General features: G+C 44.9%; 2 protein-coding genes across 2 annotated transcripts; one reads left to right on the top strand and one right to left on the bottom strand.

Moving 5' to 3' along the window:
* The first annotated feature begins 6 nt into the window (after positions 1-6).
* CCNDBP1 (cyclin D1 binding protein 1) lies at positions 7-6,292 on the top strand. The gene is made up of 9 exons (XM_026862432.1): positions 7-500; positions 1,067-1,148; positions 1,588-1,684; positions 2,814-2,887; positions 3,191-3,267; positions 3,765-4,018; positions 4,405-4,465; positions 5,461-5,507; positions 5,887-6,292. Exons 3-9 carry the CDS (start codon positions 1,605-1,607, stop codon positions 5,993-5,995), a joined length of 702 nt encoding a protein of 233 aa, XP_026718233.1. The 5' UTR covers positions 7-500; positions 1,067-1,148; positions 1,588-1,604; the 3' UTR covers positions 5,996-6,292.
* Positions 6,293-6,754: 462 nt separating this feature from the next.
* On the bottom strand, positions 6,755-17,172 carry LOC113487724 (erythrocyte membrane protein band 4.2-like). Its single transcript, XM_026862430.1, has 13 exons — positions 16,695-17,172; positions 14,614-14,799; positions 13,720-13,950; positions 13,016-13,134; positions 12,165-12,287; positions 11,585-11,762; positions 11,084-11,222; positions 10,608-10,711; positions 10,052-10,294; positions 8,935-9,255; positions 8,474-8,634; positions 7,915-8,048; positions 6,755-7,022 (listed from the first exon to the last, which is right to left on the bottom strand). The coding sequence occupies exons 1-13, from the start codon at positions 16,702-16,704 to the stop codon at positions 6,872-6,874; spliced, it is 2,100 nt and encodes a 699-aa protein (XP_026718231.1). The 5' UTR covers positions 16,705-17,172; the 3' UTR covers positions 6,755-6,871.
* Positions 17,173-17,935: the final 763 nt, after the last annotated feature.

The following is a 17,935-nucleotide window of genomic DNA, read 5'->3' as shown; positions in this document are numbered from 1 at the left end:
GGCCGCTGCGGCTGCCCTCCGCTCCAGGGTGGTGGCAGAGCAGCGGCCGGTACCGAACTGTTGTCAGAACTCGGTCTCTGAGGCCTTTGGTCTTTGTTGAAGCCTCGCAGCACGTCCTGGTGAAGGTTTTATGGAGCAGGACACGTAATGGGGTTGTGGATGTCGCTAACAGCTAAGCAAAAAAAAATAGGAAAAAAAGCAGATGTGGGACACATGCAACATGCATGGCACAAATACACCACGGAATTTTTCTTCTGAAGCGAGATTTCGTTTATGTCTTTGTATTGCTTGGAAGGAAGAAATGGTAATCAAGCAGTAGGGCAAAGTAGCATCAGAGATGTTGCTCATCTAGCCGCTCTGTTCCTGTACCTGTTACCTAAGTTACTTTCTAGTCTTTTGCTCCCGTTCAATCCCTTCTAGGTCAGACATTCAAAGTGACATCACAGGAAGCTACGAAGTTGAGTCTGGCATTCTCAAGGCCTCCACTGACTTCTGCAGAGGTGAGTGAAAGCTCCCACAGACCGTGAGGTATCTCTTGGTTCACTTGACTAAAACGTTTGGTTCAGTGCAAACAAGGGGTGTTGGTACGGGCTGTGCACTGTAGAGTGCATTAATCTGATTCAAGAATTGCCCAGGGACACAAACCAAATACAAGTATTCTCACAGTCTTTTCTAGAGCATCTACAGCTGGTTGCTGATAGAGACAGGATATTGGATGGTACAGACCTTAGACCTGACAAAGAATATGCAACATTTTTGCTGCTAATTGAGATAAATTTATCACACCTGTGGAGGAGAAAAAAAAGACCTCCATTTCAGAATAATGATCTAAGCTACCTTTTCCCCTGATGCATGACCACTGCACCAGGATGTGTTTTGTTACCAAATCGTGAGGCAGCTTATGATGCATACAGCTTGTTTGCTGTATCTTGTGCTGTAGTAAGATGGTCATTACTCTGTTTCCCTTTTCTCAAAGCAATCTGAATGTGAGTGATTGCTCGTTAGACTTTCTAAATGCAGTGCAGCCATTAACTCATGGTTAATCCTTTTTCCTATCCATTTTCAGGATTCCCAGAAGCTGTGTGAAGATGTCCAAAATGCCATTCTTGCAGTTGCCACAGTGTACTACTGGCTCCCCAAGGGCCAAGGTGAGATGGTGATAGCAAGGGCAGGCATCACTGTGTAGGGTGGTGGTTCATTTACCACCATGTAAAGAAACCCATTATTTCAGCACCTAATATGAGATCTGGCATCTGCAAGAAAGCAGGTTATCGTAAGGAGGTAGTCCCATTATCAGCTGTGCTGTAGACTTGCAGCATGTTTATGAGTGAACCACTTGTCTATCTACTGCAGATTTTCATCTGTGAAAGAGTGATAATGCAGGAAGTAATTATAGTTGATTGAGCATTTGTATTTATAAAGTGTTGAGATCCTTGTCCAAAGTCTGTTTGGAACTGGGAAACACAGTTGCTTCCTTCAAGTTACTTGTAACTTCATTTCTGTGGTCTGTGTGTTCATCTTGGGCAGTTGCTTTCTGTTGGTGCTGACTTTGTGGCAACTTTCATGCTCTTTCTCAATCTCAACCAGGTACTACTCTTCGGAAGATGGTACGAGATGCTACCACTGAAGTTGTGGAAGGAATGATCCAACTCACAGAAACAATTCTCAGTGCTCCATTGGAAAGGTAGTAATTTTCCAGAAAAAAAAAGAAAAATTTCCAAGTATACTTGTTAGGAAGCAGCAAGTGTGTACTGCTTCCTGAGGGAAGGGGGGAGGCAGAAGCAAAACATTTTTATGAGGCAGGAAGGGGCAGTGGCCTCAGCAGCAAAGGCGCTGCTCCCCAGTATCTGAGGGAGTAGGGCAGTGCTGGTGAGGGTAGTGAGGTTCAGCTGAGAGTCCAGATTGTCAGACAAGCCCGTAGTGATGAGGTCAAACTGGAAAGTCAGGCCAACAAATCAGGGTTTGGGACAGGTCCAGAGAGAGTAAGTAGCATCAGACACCATCTGATTGCCCAGCACGTCCATTACAATGAGTTGGATCTGAGGTCAAGGCAGGAAGGTGAAATCAGTAGGTCAGAATCAAGGAAGTGTGAGACTGGCTGCAGACACAACTGCCACGTAGCTGTGATGTAGCACCAGTGGGCCCAGTGAAAGAACCTCAGAGTAAAGCCATCTCCTAGGGTAAGGAAGGGCCAGCCCTCACTTTGAGCTTTCCTCACAACACCTCCTGTCAGCAAAGGAGCTGACCTTGTACATAGCCAGCTAAGCTCTTCAACTGAGACAACTAAACTCCTGGGAGGGTGGAACATGCTCAAGGGCCTTATGGTACCCTCTTGTCCCAGTGACTGAGTCACGTACATCTGCCTACATGGGGAAGAAATTTTCATCCTATCTGTGGCAAGGAAAGATGCTGGGAACACGATTTTCACAAAGGTGCTGATAGCTAGTTATTGGACCACTATAGACTGCTTCCTCTCTTTATGGATTACACATGCTGCCCCTTAGGCAGAGGTCAGCAGTGTCTAATACAGACTTCTGATTTGCATGGATTCTGAAAGATAAACAATATACCTAAGCACTGTGAGAGGCCTTCATAAAAGGCTCTTTCTTCTTGTTCCAATGGATAATTCAACTCAGTAGGAGCCAGCACTTCTTGCTTTACACGGACATGAGATACTAGAGACAGGCTGGTTGGTGACATCCTTCCTTGTCTAAAGTTTCTACTAGCGTACATCATCTTTGGTACAGAAAATAATACAGTCTTGCAGAGTGTTGTTATTAAGTCTAACTTTGGGGGCCTTTGTTTTGTTTCAGCTTGTCTCAGGAGCAGCTTATATCAACTGGTGGTGTGTGGGAGGCGTGTGAACAAGTATCCAGCCTACCACGAGGTGAGTACTGTATATAGAGAACAACAGAACTAGGATGCGTTGTCCTGGAATGTTGATAGCCCTTGCAAGGGGCATTCTAGCTAGTACAATGAAGGCTCACTCGTTCTGCAAAACCCAACTGCTTCTGAAATGTGTAAGCTTGGAAGCTAGGCTAGATTCTTTGCATGGCAATGATGCAGCTCTGATCTCTTCAAAAAGTTTAATCTGATAATCTCAAGATCTAATGCTTGCAGACGTAGATGAACGTTGTTGCACTGATTTGAATCAGTGCAGCACTGTAGTTTTCATCTTTTGCTTTTGCAGATAACCAGGCAGCAGTTGCGTCATCCCTGGCTGCATGTCTAGGTGTGGTCAAAGATGCTCTGGAGGAGATGGAACATGTAAGGAAGCCCCTAAGCCTTTGAGGAACCTGCAGTGATTGATTGCATTTACAGTTCAGTGATGGAACACAGAGATTGTTTTATATACAAGATTTGATTTAAGTTTGTTCTGATATGAGCTAACTATTGTATTATGTCTGGATCTTAATGAGTTTTTAAACATGAGCCTGGTTTACTTCGTGTAAGGTTTCCGTAAATCCATGTCCCGAATGGCAGAGCAGGGGTGTGGGATGGGGTGGCAGGGTGGTTTAGGTTGGTGTAAGAATGATGCTGTTTGCCAGGTTCTTGCTGTTTGCTTTGTTGAAGTGGAGTGGGGGATTAGTTTTTCTTAATCCAGTCCTGCTAAGATTAACAGAATCTACCAACTGAGATACTGGTTGGAGAGAGATTCATCTGTAAATTATCTGTATGATTTCTAGACTGTGTTTTCCCTTTCCTCTTGGGTATTGCTGGAATTGATGTTAGGCTCTGGGTTTTCAGTGCATCTGTGTTCTCAGGCTCTGGTGGAAGGACAAGACCCCTACAGTGACATCATGGAAGATGAAGAGCTGGGCTTTCGGGGCAACAGAGATACATATTGGTCAGAAGCTGACCGGAAGCTGCTTAGCTCCTGCATGGGGTTAATGAAGGCTTCGAAAGCTTGCCTGAAGAAGGCCTTGGGTGTCGTGAAAGCTTATGGCAAAGCTGATTCTCCAGAGCAAATCGCTCAGCTGGATGATCTTGCAGATATTGCTAATGAGATCAGTCCAAGGTAAGCAGGTCTTTCCCCATGCCTTTTTGCTCCAGAGCGGTCCCTGTCTTTTTTGAGGTCTAGAGAACAGATTGGGAAAACCTTCATGGTATTGAAGCTGTGAGCAGGTGGTGGGAAGACTATGATGGCACAGACTGTTGAGAGTTTTTCAGATTAGGAGAGGAGCATATGTTGCAGCTTGGGGGTGGAGCTGTGGCCACGGCTCACTCTTAGTGGCATATAGGTGTCTGAGAAGACTCTGAGAAGCATCCCAGGGGTATGACTGATGATGTCTCCTTGTCATGTGGTGCTGTTCCTGGCTTACATTCAGGGTGGCTGTAGGCTTTGACCAGGATCCCTGAACTGTGCCATCAGGACCTTTCTTCCATTGCTCCCTTCTCTTCCAGTGTTGATGAGCTGGCACTGAGCATGTATCCACCTGTGAACCAGCTGGCCGTGCGCCTCAATGTGAGTATCTGCAGCCTGCATGCAGGTCTGCTCGCTTTGCTGTAGAGAAGGGGAAGGCATCAAACTGGAGGGATTATGTGGCTATCAGGGAGAGGAGGGTGTTAGTGACTGTCTCAGTAACAAGTTCTTAGGGATGACGAGTCCCCTTTGGCTCTTGTACACTTAGCTTCTGTCGGGTGGAAATGCATTCCTCGTCTTTACTTCTTCAGGGAAGAGCATGGCCCCTTGAGCCTTGTCTCTGAACTGTAATCCTTGGAGATGTCCAGTGAGAGTGACTGAGGAGAGTGAGGGCTAAGGCTGCTGATGTACTGCATGTCTACTTTCTTCCTTGGGTAATGTAGACTTGCTCAAATAAAGTTACTTAAATTAAGAATTCTCAGAGTGGGTGTGGTTCAGCACTGAAACAAGCTGCTCAGAGCAGCAGTGGAATCTCCATCCTTGGCAATACTTAAAACTTGACTGGGCAAGGCTCTGAGCAACCTGAACTTTGAGGTAGGCCTTGGTTTTAGCAGGAGGTTGTACTAGATGACTTCCAGGGGTTCCTTGCAACATAAATTAAGTACGTATCTTCTCATATCTCGAGATATTTTAATTCTTAATTTTGGTTTCATTCCTTTGGCCAGTGGCTTGATTTCAGATGGTAAAAAAGAAAGTATTGCTTAATATCAAATTGCATTACAGTCAGTCGCTTGTAACTTCATGCCTTTATATTACTAATTTCTAATAGACTTACCTTTTTAAAGAAAAAACCCCCACATTTTAACAGATGTTTTAAAAACCAGCTCAGTTTTATTTTCACCCATCCCAGCCAGCAGTAGGTCAAGTGACACTCCCAGCACAGCACTGATAAATAGCTTCCTTCTTCAGGATCTGTAGCAGTTCTACTCATTCTTGACTCTGTTGGGCATTCCTGCACCCCTCTTTCTTTTTTAGTAGTGTTGAGCACCTATTTTTCCATGTATGACTTACTTTATTTCCCATTTGTTTCTTTCTAGGCTGCTAAATTGGCCTCGGTATTAAAGAAAGTCTTAGAGATTACAAAGTGAGTATGAGTTACAGTTTTATAAGTGTGTGTTCCCTTCTGTGAAGGTTGATATCTTTCTGTCTTCTGTTAAAGATGATGCATTTCTAGACACTAAATACTGGCATTTTGCGATAATTATGATGTTAGCCAGTCACAAAGGGATGGGAGTGAGAAAAGGATGGTAGAGATGAAAATGGTTCCCAGTGAAGACATGTGTATGTGTTAAGATTTGGGACTAGAAACAAGGGTTCTTCCTTGTTCAAAGCACTCTGGGGCTATAGCAGTCCTGTTTTAATGCTGTAGTAATTCAGCACTTCGCAATACCTGTGTGTTGTCTGGATGCATAGGTGTAAGACACCAGGGAGGCTTTCCTAATGAATTTCCTCCACTTTTGCAGGACAAGCCATGTATGTCCACCATCAGAGGAAGGCTGGGTGCAGTTTCTCACTGGTGCAGTAGATCACAACATGAACAAAATCAAGAACTTCACACAGGGTCAACTTTAGCTCTTCCATGTCTACTTGTGTTGCTGTCACTGGCTCTGGCATATGCTTTTCTAGTTAATCTCACTGTTCTCCAGCTACTGGGAGAATGATGAGAACAGTGTTTTTAGGAGAGAACTTTACTGCCACTTGATAAAACTTTCCCAGGAAGTCACTCTTTGCCATTGCAGAAGGTGTAATTTTGCTTGGATTCCTGGGATGGTGGTGGTGCTACATCTGAATGCTGTGAATGTGCCCCGTTTTACAGAAATTACAACTACTATGGGGTTCAAAGAACAATAAAATATTGCTAGATTTGCATGAGTGGCTTGATCTGTTTTCAGGTGGCAGAAGATGTATACAGAAGGAAAGTGTCTTGCTTCTTGTGCAAACAGTCCAGTGAACTACTAAAAAATATGCAGCAGTGCTATTTCCTGCCGGACCTTAGAGAAGAGTGAACTATTTTTCTCTTTTCTCTTTCCTCAGCAGTAGAATATATTATTTACTTCTTCACCAACATCAAGGATCTGTAGGGGGATAAGAGTGTATCTCTAGAGAAAGGCTACATCTATCATCACTTGAAAGTTCTACAATATCCTTTTTTGCCACGGATAGGGAAAAATGACTTAAGTGGTGAGTTCAGCACGTATGCATGTTGAGAAATGCAGCATCTACACGAGCATTAGCCTGTCTTTTTCATGAGGTTCAGCTTATGAAAGTAGAGAGTGGGCATAGTGGCAGATGGGAGAGAGTTGAGTTTGTACAAATAATCAAAGTCAGACATGGTTTAAAATATAACTTTAATTAAACTCTTAACATCTATGCTTGCCTAAGATCAGGGCACAGATCGTGACCACTCATTTTTTAAACAGGACAGCAGGACCTGTTCTAAGTTGGGCGTCAGGCAGCTGCAATGTCGATAGTTTCGTAGCTCTTCAGGTTCTGGAGCTGAAGGCAGGTAAGATATGCAGTGAGTCTTCTGGGCCCTGCTTGGGTGGGAGTGAATGGGATTTGCAGCTGTTGAATGCTTTTAGGTTGCACAGAGCCCAGCCTGAAAGGTGAGAAGGTGTTATACATGAAGTGCTTCTCTTTGTATTTCTAGTTCCCAGGGCCCAGGAGATGCATTCGCTAGACAGGAGTGTGTACCAAAAAAAAGAAAGGCAAAAACCCAGAAGGCGGCTAGCAGCTATCTAAACTACCCTATGGAATTGTGAGGGAGATAGGACCAGAGGGTTGAACTCCCCATGCAGGCATCTGAGGTTACTTTTTCCTAATGCAGCTTCTTGAGAGAAATATGGGGTCTTTTTCACGTGAAGGAGAGCTTGTCTTTTTGGATTACTCTTGACTAAGTCAAGTTGCCTGGTTCTTCAGCAGAAAAGGGAAAGACACTGTTAAAATTGTACCCAGGCTCTGTCTTTATTGCTGACAGTGGGTAATGGGTAGAAACATGCCACAAACAGTACAATTTTACTGATGTTTAGGTGGCTAGTTAAAAAGCAATTGATTTCTCAACAGCAAATAATTTCTAAATTTCATAGCTCACTTCAGATACCTATAACTGTTGTTTAATGTGTTTTTCTGCCCAGGTCTTGTGGTGCTTCTCTTGCTCTACCCTTTTTGTTGGCATGAGGCTTTCCTTCTGCTGTCTAGGCCTTTGGGGTTGAAGCTTTCACAGATGTCATGCTGGCTTCAACTTAATTATTACACATGTGTTGAAAGTTCTGTTATCTGGCTTTTCCCCTTTTCAGTGTGAAAATCTTCTGTATTATGTTAAATAAAGGACAGGATGCCTGAGGCTTTCACGCTGTAGCAGTCTCTTCCTGCCATGTTGTTGCCTGCTTATTTTTGGGGAGAGCCTTTCCTGTGCAAGGGTTTATCTAGTTTGTTATTGTGTCTCTTTTTCCATTTACTGTTCTTAGAAAGATCCATTGGTTTGCACTTACGTGTACTTCCTTTGTCTGTAAATGAGCCCTCGTCCTGCAACCACTATCACACACTTCTCCAAGGGTTCAGTGAGAGAGTTCAGGAGGCTGATCTTTGCCGTGCTTGGCTGATATTGTACCATGTTTTCTGGAAACTGTTAAAAGAAGGGTATGAGCTGAAACTAAGAGAAACAAAGAAATTCTTCGATGATTAAAGGGAGATAAATGATTTTCTGGTGCCAGAGGTCTCAGCCTGAGCTGGCAGTTGCCAGAAGAGGCAAAGTCCAGCTCACTTTCTTCTCAGCTAGTCTGCTGTGGTTTCCTTCTGCAGCCTCTGATTTCCGACTGGTGAGTGAGTTAGGAGTCATTGGGATTTCCTTATGCTCACACTAGACAAGGTAGAAGAGTTAGTACTGTATACAAGTGTGGCACAACTCACCTTGCCCAAACTGATGTGTCAGTGCTTTGAAAGAAGACAGCATGAGGAAAGCCCCTCAACCCAGCAGAATTTTTTTGCTGCTTATGACTATGAAAGCTGTTTTCTCACTACAGCAGTAACAGAATGATAAACGAATCTAACCTCAATAGTGAGAGGGGGATCACAAATGCTGATCTCTTCCTGTGCAAAGTACATGTAGACAGAGTCCTCTTCTCTCAGCATGGCAGTCAGCCTAAGTAGATGGTTCTCTCCCAGCTCTTTTCTGTACCTTGAGTAAGGCACCAAGACCTGCAGGTTGCTTGCTGAAATAGAGTGGTGAAATACAGATGACAGTGCAGATGATGAGTACAGTCTGGTCTTAACTGGCACCTAGGAGTGCTTAGTGCCCAACATTGTACTGAAAACTGCAGCATAAAAGGTTAAGTCATCCCAACTGGATTTGCAGATTCAAAATCTCCAAGGTGATATTGTCAGTGTTATATTTTAATCACCTACAGTCAGCTATTCAGCCAATCTTTTGTAAACTTATGGCTAAGTGCATTTTTCCTGAAGCAAGAGGACTAGATACACTTTTCTAGCCATGCATCCAGTAGAGTCCTTACCTTCATTGCTTTTGAGGATAAAATGAAACTCTTCCTTCCAAAGTTGGCTAATGGGCACACCATTATAATGTAGAGACTGGGCCCCAGCTACAAGGTGAATAGACTTTTCTCTACCACTGTGGTTAGACACTTCAATGGAAAGAGGAACATCTTGTCCCAGTAGCAGAGAACTCTTTGACTGGAGGTGGATGAAAAGGTTAACTGGCTCTTCAAGGGCGATAGGAATGGAGCTAAACTGTGTTTCGTCTCTGCTGCTGGTTGTCTCAAGTTTCTTTACATTTCTGTAGGCTTTATCAAGTACTTCTTTTTCCTGAAGAGAACCTGTCACAAATAAAGGGAGCCCATATTTTAGTTATTCTTTACTGTTTACTACTGTGAAGCAGTAAATGCAGAAGGATGGTGTTGAATTATCCTGGTGGTACTGTAGATAATTGTTTCAAAGAGCATAAAGAGATACCCTGTTGTGCTTCTGCTTGGAGCAGTTTGAGAATTTCAACTGACAGGACATTCATTGGATGTACTTGAAAGACCTACTTGGAAAGATTTGACAGTTTTTAAAGCACTTTGGCACTAATATCTGTCAAAGAGGCTGTAGCTGGGACACGGTACTATGTTCTCTTGTGAAGGACTGCAGCTAAGGAGACAACATGCCACAGGCTAAGATGGGATGCGAGTGTTGGGTCAGGGAAACAGTGCTCTAATAGATTCTGAAGGGGGAGCTACTTTTTGAGAGAGATTTACACAATACCTGGGAGCGCAACAGTCCTTTTCAGAAAGCTGGAGCCTGAAGTATATCTATGTGTATTACAGGGGTAATGGGAGGTGAATATATAGAGTGTACAGGTAACAGAAATCTGGAAATAAGGTTTTCCAGGCAGGAATGTGCCTGGTAAAGGAAGGTCTGGCCTTTTAGAGAGCTGGTTAGTGTAATTAAGCAGGATGAAATTTTGGGTATGACCTGTAAACAGCAAGGGTAAGGTGTTCTTGTGCCACTCAGGAAGGGGAAGTAGTGAGAAGCGGATGACCCTAATGGTCTGGTATGGCTCTGCTCCCTAGACCTTTACTCTTCATTTGTAACACTGCAGGGAATGTGCTTAGCCACTTGCCCACCCTGTACCTTCAGGGTACTTGTAATTGTGTGTGATGTCCTCACAGCGTTCACTGCCCACACTCTTGGTGCTGATGTTGTTGCCAGTGTACTTTGTGCCACTGAGAGCTGGCTTGAGGGTGTCATCTGCTTTTTGTATCCAGACCTGGCACTTGGCATTGATGGCAGCAAAGAAGTAGCAGACATCATAATCAACTTCTGTGTCCCCTTTCTTGATGGCTTGAACAGGAGCTGGCCCACAGAAGGATGGACCTGAAGAGAAAATATGGCCCAGTTAAGATTCAGATGCTTTCCCAACTAGACCTGTGCTTAGCTTAGACCTATACTGGGAGTGGTGAAGTATCTAGTTTAGGAGGACATTAGGGAGCAGTGCTGTGATAGATCTCTTAGAACTACAGAAGCTGCACAGACCAAACAGGTGGATGATGATTTAGTGCTTAAAGTCAACAGGATGAGTCCCTGTCCTTTTGCATCCTTCCACTGGAAGTTGGGGAAGGGAGGAATATTGAACTGCTTTATTTGCTCCCCTTCCCCCCAGCCCCCAAGCCCATCTTTGATACCTTACCTCTGCTTTTTTCCTGGTAGGTGGCATCCAGTGCCTGCCACCCGCTGTACCCTGGTAGCAAGTCCGCTCGAGCCATCCAGCATTCATTCCAAACGTGGAAGGTCCTGCAAGAGACAACATCTTATACGAAAGGACTGAGCCCTGAGGTACAGTAAAGTTTTAGACAAACCACAGCCAATTCATGCTCCTTTGAAAGAGCTCAAGTGCATGTTGAGGGGAGCAGAGACTGTTTTTTGACACTAGTGGAGTTTCTCCAGCTGGACTGGGCTATCTTTCTTTCCTTGTGGGCTCTAGGAACAGGGGACTCTACAGTTTGAGTTGCAGCAGTTTCTCAACAGGTCATGTAGACAGGATCTCAACTGAGCTGTCTCCTATCCGCCTCCCTGCAGCTGTTTATCTCTTTTCCCCCACTTTATCACTTTCTAGATCCAGGTATTGTCTGAAATTCTTGCTTGGGCCCTGCCACGTTTTCTTACCAGATACGGGCACTCTTGTCTTTTGTAAGCAGTGTTCCATCTTCATTATAATACTCATTCACACTCAGGCTGCTGTTAGTGTTGTGAGCCCACGTAAAGCCTGTGACCACCCTGGTAGGAATTCCCAGGCACCTCAGAACTGTGCAGAAGAAAGAGCTCTGAATCAGTTGTGCATCCTGCCCTAAGGGTGCCTCTGCTGGTAGAGGTAGAGCCTCTTTTGGTGCTAGGCCTATTAGGAACGGCACCAGGCCCGCTGTTTGGACTTTGCAAGAGGCGTTGCCCCCCTCAGGAAATAGTTCAGTGAATGGTGCCTACTGGTACGCTTATCTCAAAGCTAGCAATGCTGAATGTTGAGGGAATTCTGAGGATCTGCCTCTCATCTAAAGATTAAAAGTTATGTTACTGGGATCTGTGTTAATCACTAAATTAGGTGTATGCTAGATGTTCTTCAGACCAAATAAGGCTTTGCTCAACACAGAAGTCTTTGAACCACCACAGTACCTGAGCACATGACTGCAGCAAAGACCCAGCACTGCCCGTAGCGGACAGGCCTGCATTGCGACGCTACCCACTGCCGGAGGATGGGGCTGCTTCCCAGCCACTTGGAAGGGGATGTCCCGTTACAGTACTGCCCAGTCTCACATTCTGTAAGGATTCCTCTAAACTCATCACAGTTCAGCTGCAGGGAAGGAGGAGAGAAAGGTGGATTAAGGAATTGCCTCTCTTTGGTAGGTACACCTCATCCTGTTTGATGAAGCTGCTCCCAAGGCAGAGGAAACCAAAAGGATTCTTTGCACAAAGTGTGAAGGTCGTGGCTGAGCAGAACAGGTGCAGCAGTCTCCCCTGAGATTTATTCAGTAAGTGTACTGTCACTGGTAAGAAACTCCTGCAGCACTGCTTGTCTGCTGCAGGAGTATCAGGAAGGGCTGGAGATGGGCAGGAGATGGTGTTTGGAGCAGCCCTGGGCAGGCTTCCTCTTTGGGCGGTGGGTTGCCATAATCTGGAGTGAGGAGATGGTTAGCCTTTGCTCTGCATTCGGGTCTTCCCTGATGGGGTCGTGTCTGCTCACTGCTCTCCTTACCATGGCAGCCACTGTGCGGCAGATGTAAACAGGGCTCTTGCGCTGGGTGTGATCCTTGCCTCCTTGATGGCATTCACCTACATCCAGCAGAGTGAAGCAGATGTCAACAATATCCTCCTCAAACTGAAACAAGAACATGTAATTTCAGGAAGTTTGGCTTGAACATGTGTTCTCTGGAGTCCCTGCAAGGGTTTGTAACTGAGCAGATTATTTTTCCCTTCCTGATGATAGTGAGTGAGAGTAAGTGAGATGTGGAGGAGAGCTCCAGGCAGAGATTTGGAGGGGGAGTACAACATGCTAAAGGCACACCTACAGCTTTATTCAAGCGAGGTGAGAAATGCAGTAGCATGATACCGCATCTCCCATTGAGGGAAACTGATGCTTTTCTGGAGCACTATGTAGTTTGGCACAAAGGTATTTTTGTGATCTGGTGCCACTAAAGTGGAATGAAACCTCGTTCTAATCACTGGCTATGTCAGATGGCCTTGGACAAGTTGGAAGATCTCCTCGTCCTCACTTTACCTGTAAAACAGAGACAGTATTACTAAGCTCTGTTAAATTCTTTATATCTGTTGCTGAAAGGAAGGCACACAAAGTGCAGATAGAGATCAATGCATTTCTTCATAGAGGACAGCCTGAGAAGTTGGCTAAAAGTACATATACTGGGTTATGGGACTTCATACACATGTCCTGTTCTGCACATGTTAGACAAAGACAGTAGTGCAGAGAGCAAGTTCCTTCATCAAAGCCACAGTATGGATATGGATAGCATCCTGTACACATAGGAGATAAGCACCCTTCTGCTGCTGGTGGCTGTAAAAGAGCACAGACATACTGGACCTCTTGCTTACCTGGCTGAAGTCCCAGGGTTGTGCTAGAACTGCATTTTCAGTCCCCCAGTAGATGACACCCTCTTGGTTTAAAATGTACTCCTGCCGCTGTGCCTCATTAGCCAAGAACACCTCGTCTTCTAGATTAGAGGAAAAAAGCATCAGGAAGAAAGCATTCCTGGTCTCAGGTGCACTTGCATCTTTCTTACATCAGCTGACTCCACTGCACTCCAGGGGCTTTGGCTGTCCCTGGCATTCTGCCCCGGAAAAATACTACAGATTCTGAATCACAGCAAAGAAGAATTTCATTGTTGTCTCTGTTTCCTTGTTCAAAAAGTTCCTCCAGACCCAGGCTATTGCACTAGTTAGCTCTTTTACTATCCTGGTTGTTAACTTCTCTATTCCTTAGAAAGATAAAGTGGCCTTAATCAGACCGATTATAATCTTGACTCATCTTAAAATCTTTATTAATAGGAAAAACACTTCATTGAACATTTTTCCCTTAGCAGGAGGGCAGGGCTCTGGCAGTGGAGTACCTCAGGAATGGAGTAGAAGTGCTGAGGCAGACAGCTTTGAGCTTTTATTAGCCCCTGGATCTGGGCAGGAGTGGTGGGAAGTACTGGGCGAATCAGTCTCAACCTCCACGGAGGCAGAGTGCCAGAGCTCAAAAGCTGGTTTTGTGAAGTGATTGATCCCAGCCTGCCTTTCTGTTTCTGACCACATACCTTGACACCAGGGATTAAAGAGGAGGGTGAAATTGCCCAGGAGATGGGAGGACTTGGAGGCATGTAAAAGCAGAGTGTACTGGCCGATGGGAGCATTGGCAGGTGTGTTCACAGAGATGGTCCAGGAGCATGGGTCCTGTTCTTTCAGTGCTGCGCTCCACTGCCTCTGGTCTCCCAGGCTGGAGATGGGGAATTCAGTCTGGGTTCCATCTGCTTTGGAAGGATGTGATCCTGCAGCCAAAGAGATCTGGTTGTGTTTATTCCAGACAGGCATCGTCACCCCATGCAGACTGCAGGGACCTGGAGCCATAGCTCTGCTTTCTTGGGAGAGAGTCTTAACCCTTTAGCAGCTTAATAATGCCTAGTGAATCTTCCTGAGGTTAGTACTGCACTCAGGCCTCCACGTTTGAAAGTGGGGTGTGTATTTCATTGATTTGTAGAAAGCGGGAACCGGAATGGTGCTGGCCTGCTGCTCCTGGGATTCAGTGTCTCGTAGCAAAAGCCACAGCCAAATGTTCAGATTATGGTAAAACACTCTGGGCCTGAATAATGCTGCCCTTCTCAGGGGTATCACTAGAAAACACTCTAACAGAAAACATCTGTAACAGGCTAAGTTTGAACATTCCTAAACCAAAAGCCAAGAGGGAGGACAGATCCTGTGTGTACTTCCAAATCATAGAGTAGTGAACCTGCAGTGGTTATTGTGCTGCAGTGTCGCTTCTGTGACCCTGCAGTCCCAGAAGCAGGAGACTCTGCTCTGCCTTAGATAAACAGTTCACTGGCCTCACTGCTAAATGTAGGTACCTCTTTCCAGCTCTGGAGATGGCTCTTGCCACCAGCTCTGTTCTTCAGCTGGGTGGAGGACCAGAGCCCTGATAGGTATGGTAATGTTACCTGTCTGTACTATGAGGAAGGTCCTCTTCAGCTGCTGCAGGTAGCTGTGTATTGGAGTGGAGAAGCTTACAGTGATAGTGAATGGCTGCCCTCGCCTCACCATAAGCCTTTCAGTGCTGATTTCTTCTGTGTGGTGGTTATTGTTGTTCATTGTGATCTTGAAATCACATTTTTTGATGCTCAGACCTGTAGTGTGAGAAGATAAAGAGTGAGTTTGGGGCTGTGAGCTGCCCACAGTCTGGCCATGGGCCACTCAAACAGCTGACCATGTGTTCTTCCACTCAGACAGTGCCCCCTTGCCTTTGATACTTCCTGCCCAGTAACCCTGAGGGCCTTCGCTCTGAGCTTGGTTGTTCTTGTGTCAAATGGCTAATGAGCTGCCTTTGCTTATACCTTAGCATCACTAAGTGAACCAAGTGATGATGCAAACGCTCCTTCCTGCCCGGGAAAGGACATGGAATAGACCTGAGCATACAGATGATACAGGTGTTGTGATTAGTACCGAGCATGCACTGGTGACTACATTTGGAGTCTTACTCTGTGCACTTAAGGGCACCAACGGCGCTCAAAGCAGCAACTCTCCTCGTGGATACATGGTTGAAACCATGCACAGGAGACAAGCTATTACACCCCACTTGCAGTGTGGGTGCAAGCTCTTCCAGCAGTTACTGCACTGTGTATGTCTGATAGACACCAAAGACCAGCAGCTGGTGCAGACGTCCCTGCTGGTTCAAATGCAGTGTGACTGCGTAGTCCTGGACGTATGCTCGATTGCAGCAAATCACACACCAGTTCTTTCTTCTTTGCGCTATATTAGCTGACTGTCCCAAACCCAGAGCTGCAGGAGACACAAGAGCTCTTTCTCCTCCTGTGTCCTGCACATGCATCATACACATCATAAATGCTTCAGCAACAGAAGAGAGAAAAAATTTGTCACAATTCCAAGCACCCAGTTTGGAGCTCAGTGGCTGTAGTGTGATCATACACTTGCACTTTTTGTCTAGTTTTGGTGGTGTTCTTAATCTTTCCAGACTTCTTGCTGAGAAGCAGGTAACACCCTGTTTTTTTCTCAGCCTTGGTATTATCTGGACCTCACTTAATCTTTTCAGCTCCCCACTCATCACTAAGATCCTTGAACTTGTGGCTTGTAACTGCTGCCCCTTATATGACACTTCCTGTCGCCTACCTCCCCTTGCTGACCCAGATTCCACCCTTTGTTCCAGCTGCTAAAAAAAAAAAAGAGAGAAATAATCCACAGGGCATTCCCCTGCTACCTAAAGCCATTGCTCCCATGGCAAAGCCACAACTACTATTCTTTGCAGTTTTCATTGGTCTGCTCTCGCCTTATATCTGTCTTGCCTTGTCCTCTGCATTGATACCTTCTCCCACTGCTGTTGACCCTTCTGCCTTTGTTGTAGGAGTCCCACTGCATTGTGTGCTTTGTTTCTTTTTTCCCATAGGAATTTTGTCATGCGTTGTTTTCAGTGAATTGTTCTGATCACCCTTTACAACTGTCCCCATTCATAGCCCTGCACCAGTTTAAGCTTTACAGAGCCACCTCTGACCATGTATTTTCTTTGAGATGTAGATGTTTGTATGCTGGTGAGTCTCATGCAGTGTGGCTCCTTCTCCTTCATATGACTTTTCATGGATCTTACTGTCACTTTCTTCAATGTTGCTTGGAACCTGGACCTTCTCCTTGCTCAAGTGACTAAAACACTTTCATCTTTCTGCTTCAGTTTTGTAGTCTGGCTGACCTCCTCACACCCCCTGCCCCCCCTCCACTACGTTAAGGATAACTCTCTTCCTTCACTGCCAAACTCTCACATGTCTGTCTGAGCCGCCTCTTGCTTCTTTCAAACTCCTCTTCAGCACTGATACCATCTTTTGTTTGCTGTCCCTTTTTATGCGTTCTCCGTGCAGATGAACCCCCATAGCCTTTAGAGCACTTACTTGGCTCCTGTGCTGTAAGAAGCTCACCTCTTCTGCAAGCCTCATGAACACTGTCTTGGAGCAGGGACAGTTTTTCCTGACAGACAACTGGCAAATGCTTGGGACTAACCAAAGTGATTTTTGCTTACCTTGGCCCATATCTTGTTCCCTGTGCCGTGAAAGTCTTCAGCTCCTGATTGCTCTGGTGGTCAATGGCTCCTTCCTTCAGTTTGCCTTAAAAATTATCCACTTGCAAAGTTGCTTGTTCAATTTCTTTATACAGGGTGGGACGTGATGTTGCCACCTCTCCTTCAGCTTATCTTGCTGGCCTGCTGTGCAGAAGCTGAGAACTTTCTTATCTCTCAGACCACACTAAAGAAACATACAGAAATGGTGACTTTTCTCACCTACAGATGAAGTTAAATTCCACAGCAGGATGTGAAGCCTTTAAAGACAGCAGTGACAATTTCTTCAGAGCTGTGCATTGGGGTCCTCAGAGTAGGAAATGCAAATCTTAACTTGGCTCTAAACAATGCACAGAACGCACTTCAAATGTGCCTGTTGAAGAGCCACTCTCCAACATTGACCCTAAGCTACTTAGATCTTAAACCATTTCAAGGAGTAAAAAAAATAGTCAATACATCCAAAAGAGTGAAACCAAAGTGAGGACATTTGTTAAAAGCAGCAACTAAAAAAAGTAGAACTTATGTAGCATAATGCAGACTATTTAAAAATATCACACTGGAGACTTGGACTAAATATATTCTTAAAGTTGCCATAATATAAAAGGAAGGTCACTGGATTAATAAATCAGTCAAAAGACAGGGAATAAGACAGCAGAAATAAACAGTTTTCACTGTGGAGTGAGTCACCAGTAGTTTTGCAGAAAATCCATGAATAATTTGAGAAGCCGATAAAAAGACATGAGGTGGCAAAGCTTGCTCAGTAATTCTGAGTAGTAAAGATGAGGGAGACAGCTTTGGGAAAGTTGTAGAGGATTCTGAGCGTATTGAATGACTAGACCATAAAATAGCAAGTGGAGATCAGTGTAGGCACATACATAATAGGAAAAAGGGACCCATATCTTACATGAGTAGTGATGCATTCAGGGGTGGTTGTAGTCATTCCAGAATGATATAAAGAGCTAAACACAGTATATAATGACTGATTTGTGCTCTTTAAGTGCATGCAAATTCTAAGCCAGTCGATTGTGCTCAAACCTCTGACTTTCTTTGCATGATCAGTGTTTTTAAATGCACCTTTGCAGTATACATTTATGAACATCTAAATCAGAGTGGTTTAGATACAAGCAGATATCTCATCACCACTGCCTTGTAATGGCTGTGTATACACATACTACCATCTCCTGGTCGAATTGGCAACTGCAAAT

Source organism: Athene cunicularia, assembly GCF_003259725.1.
Source record: "Athene cunicularia isolate RWA chromosome 20 unlocalized genomic scaffold, athCun1 chr20_part2, whole genome shotgun sequence".
Classification (NCBI taxonomy): Eukaryota; Metazoa; Chordata; class Aves; order Strigiformes; family Strigidae; genus Athene; species Athene cunicularia.
This window is presented reverse-complemented; position numbering and strand designations above follow the sequence as displayed.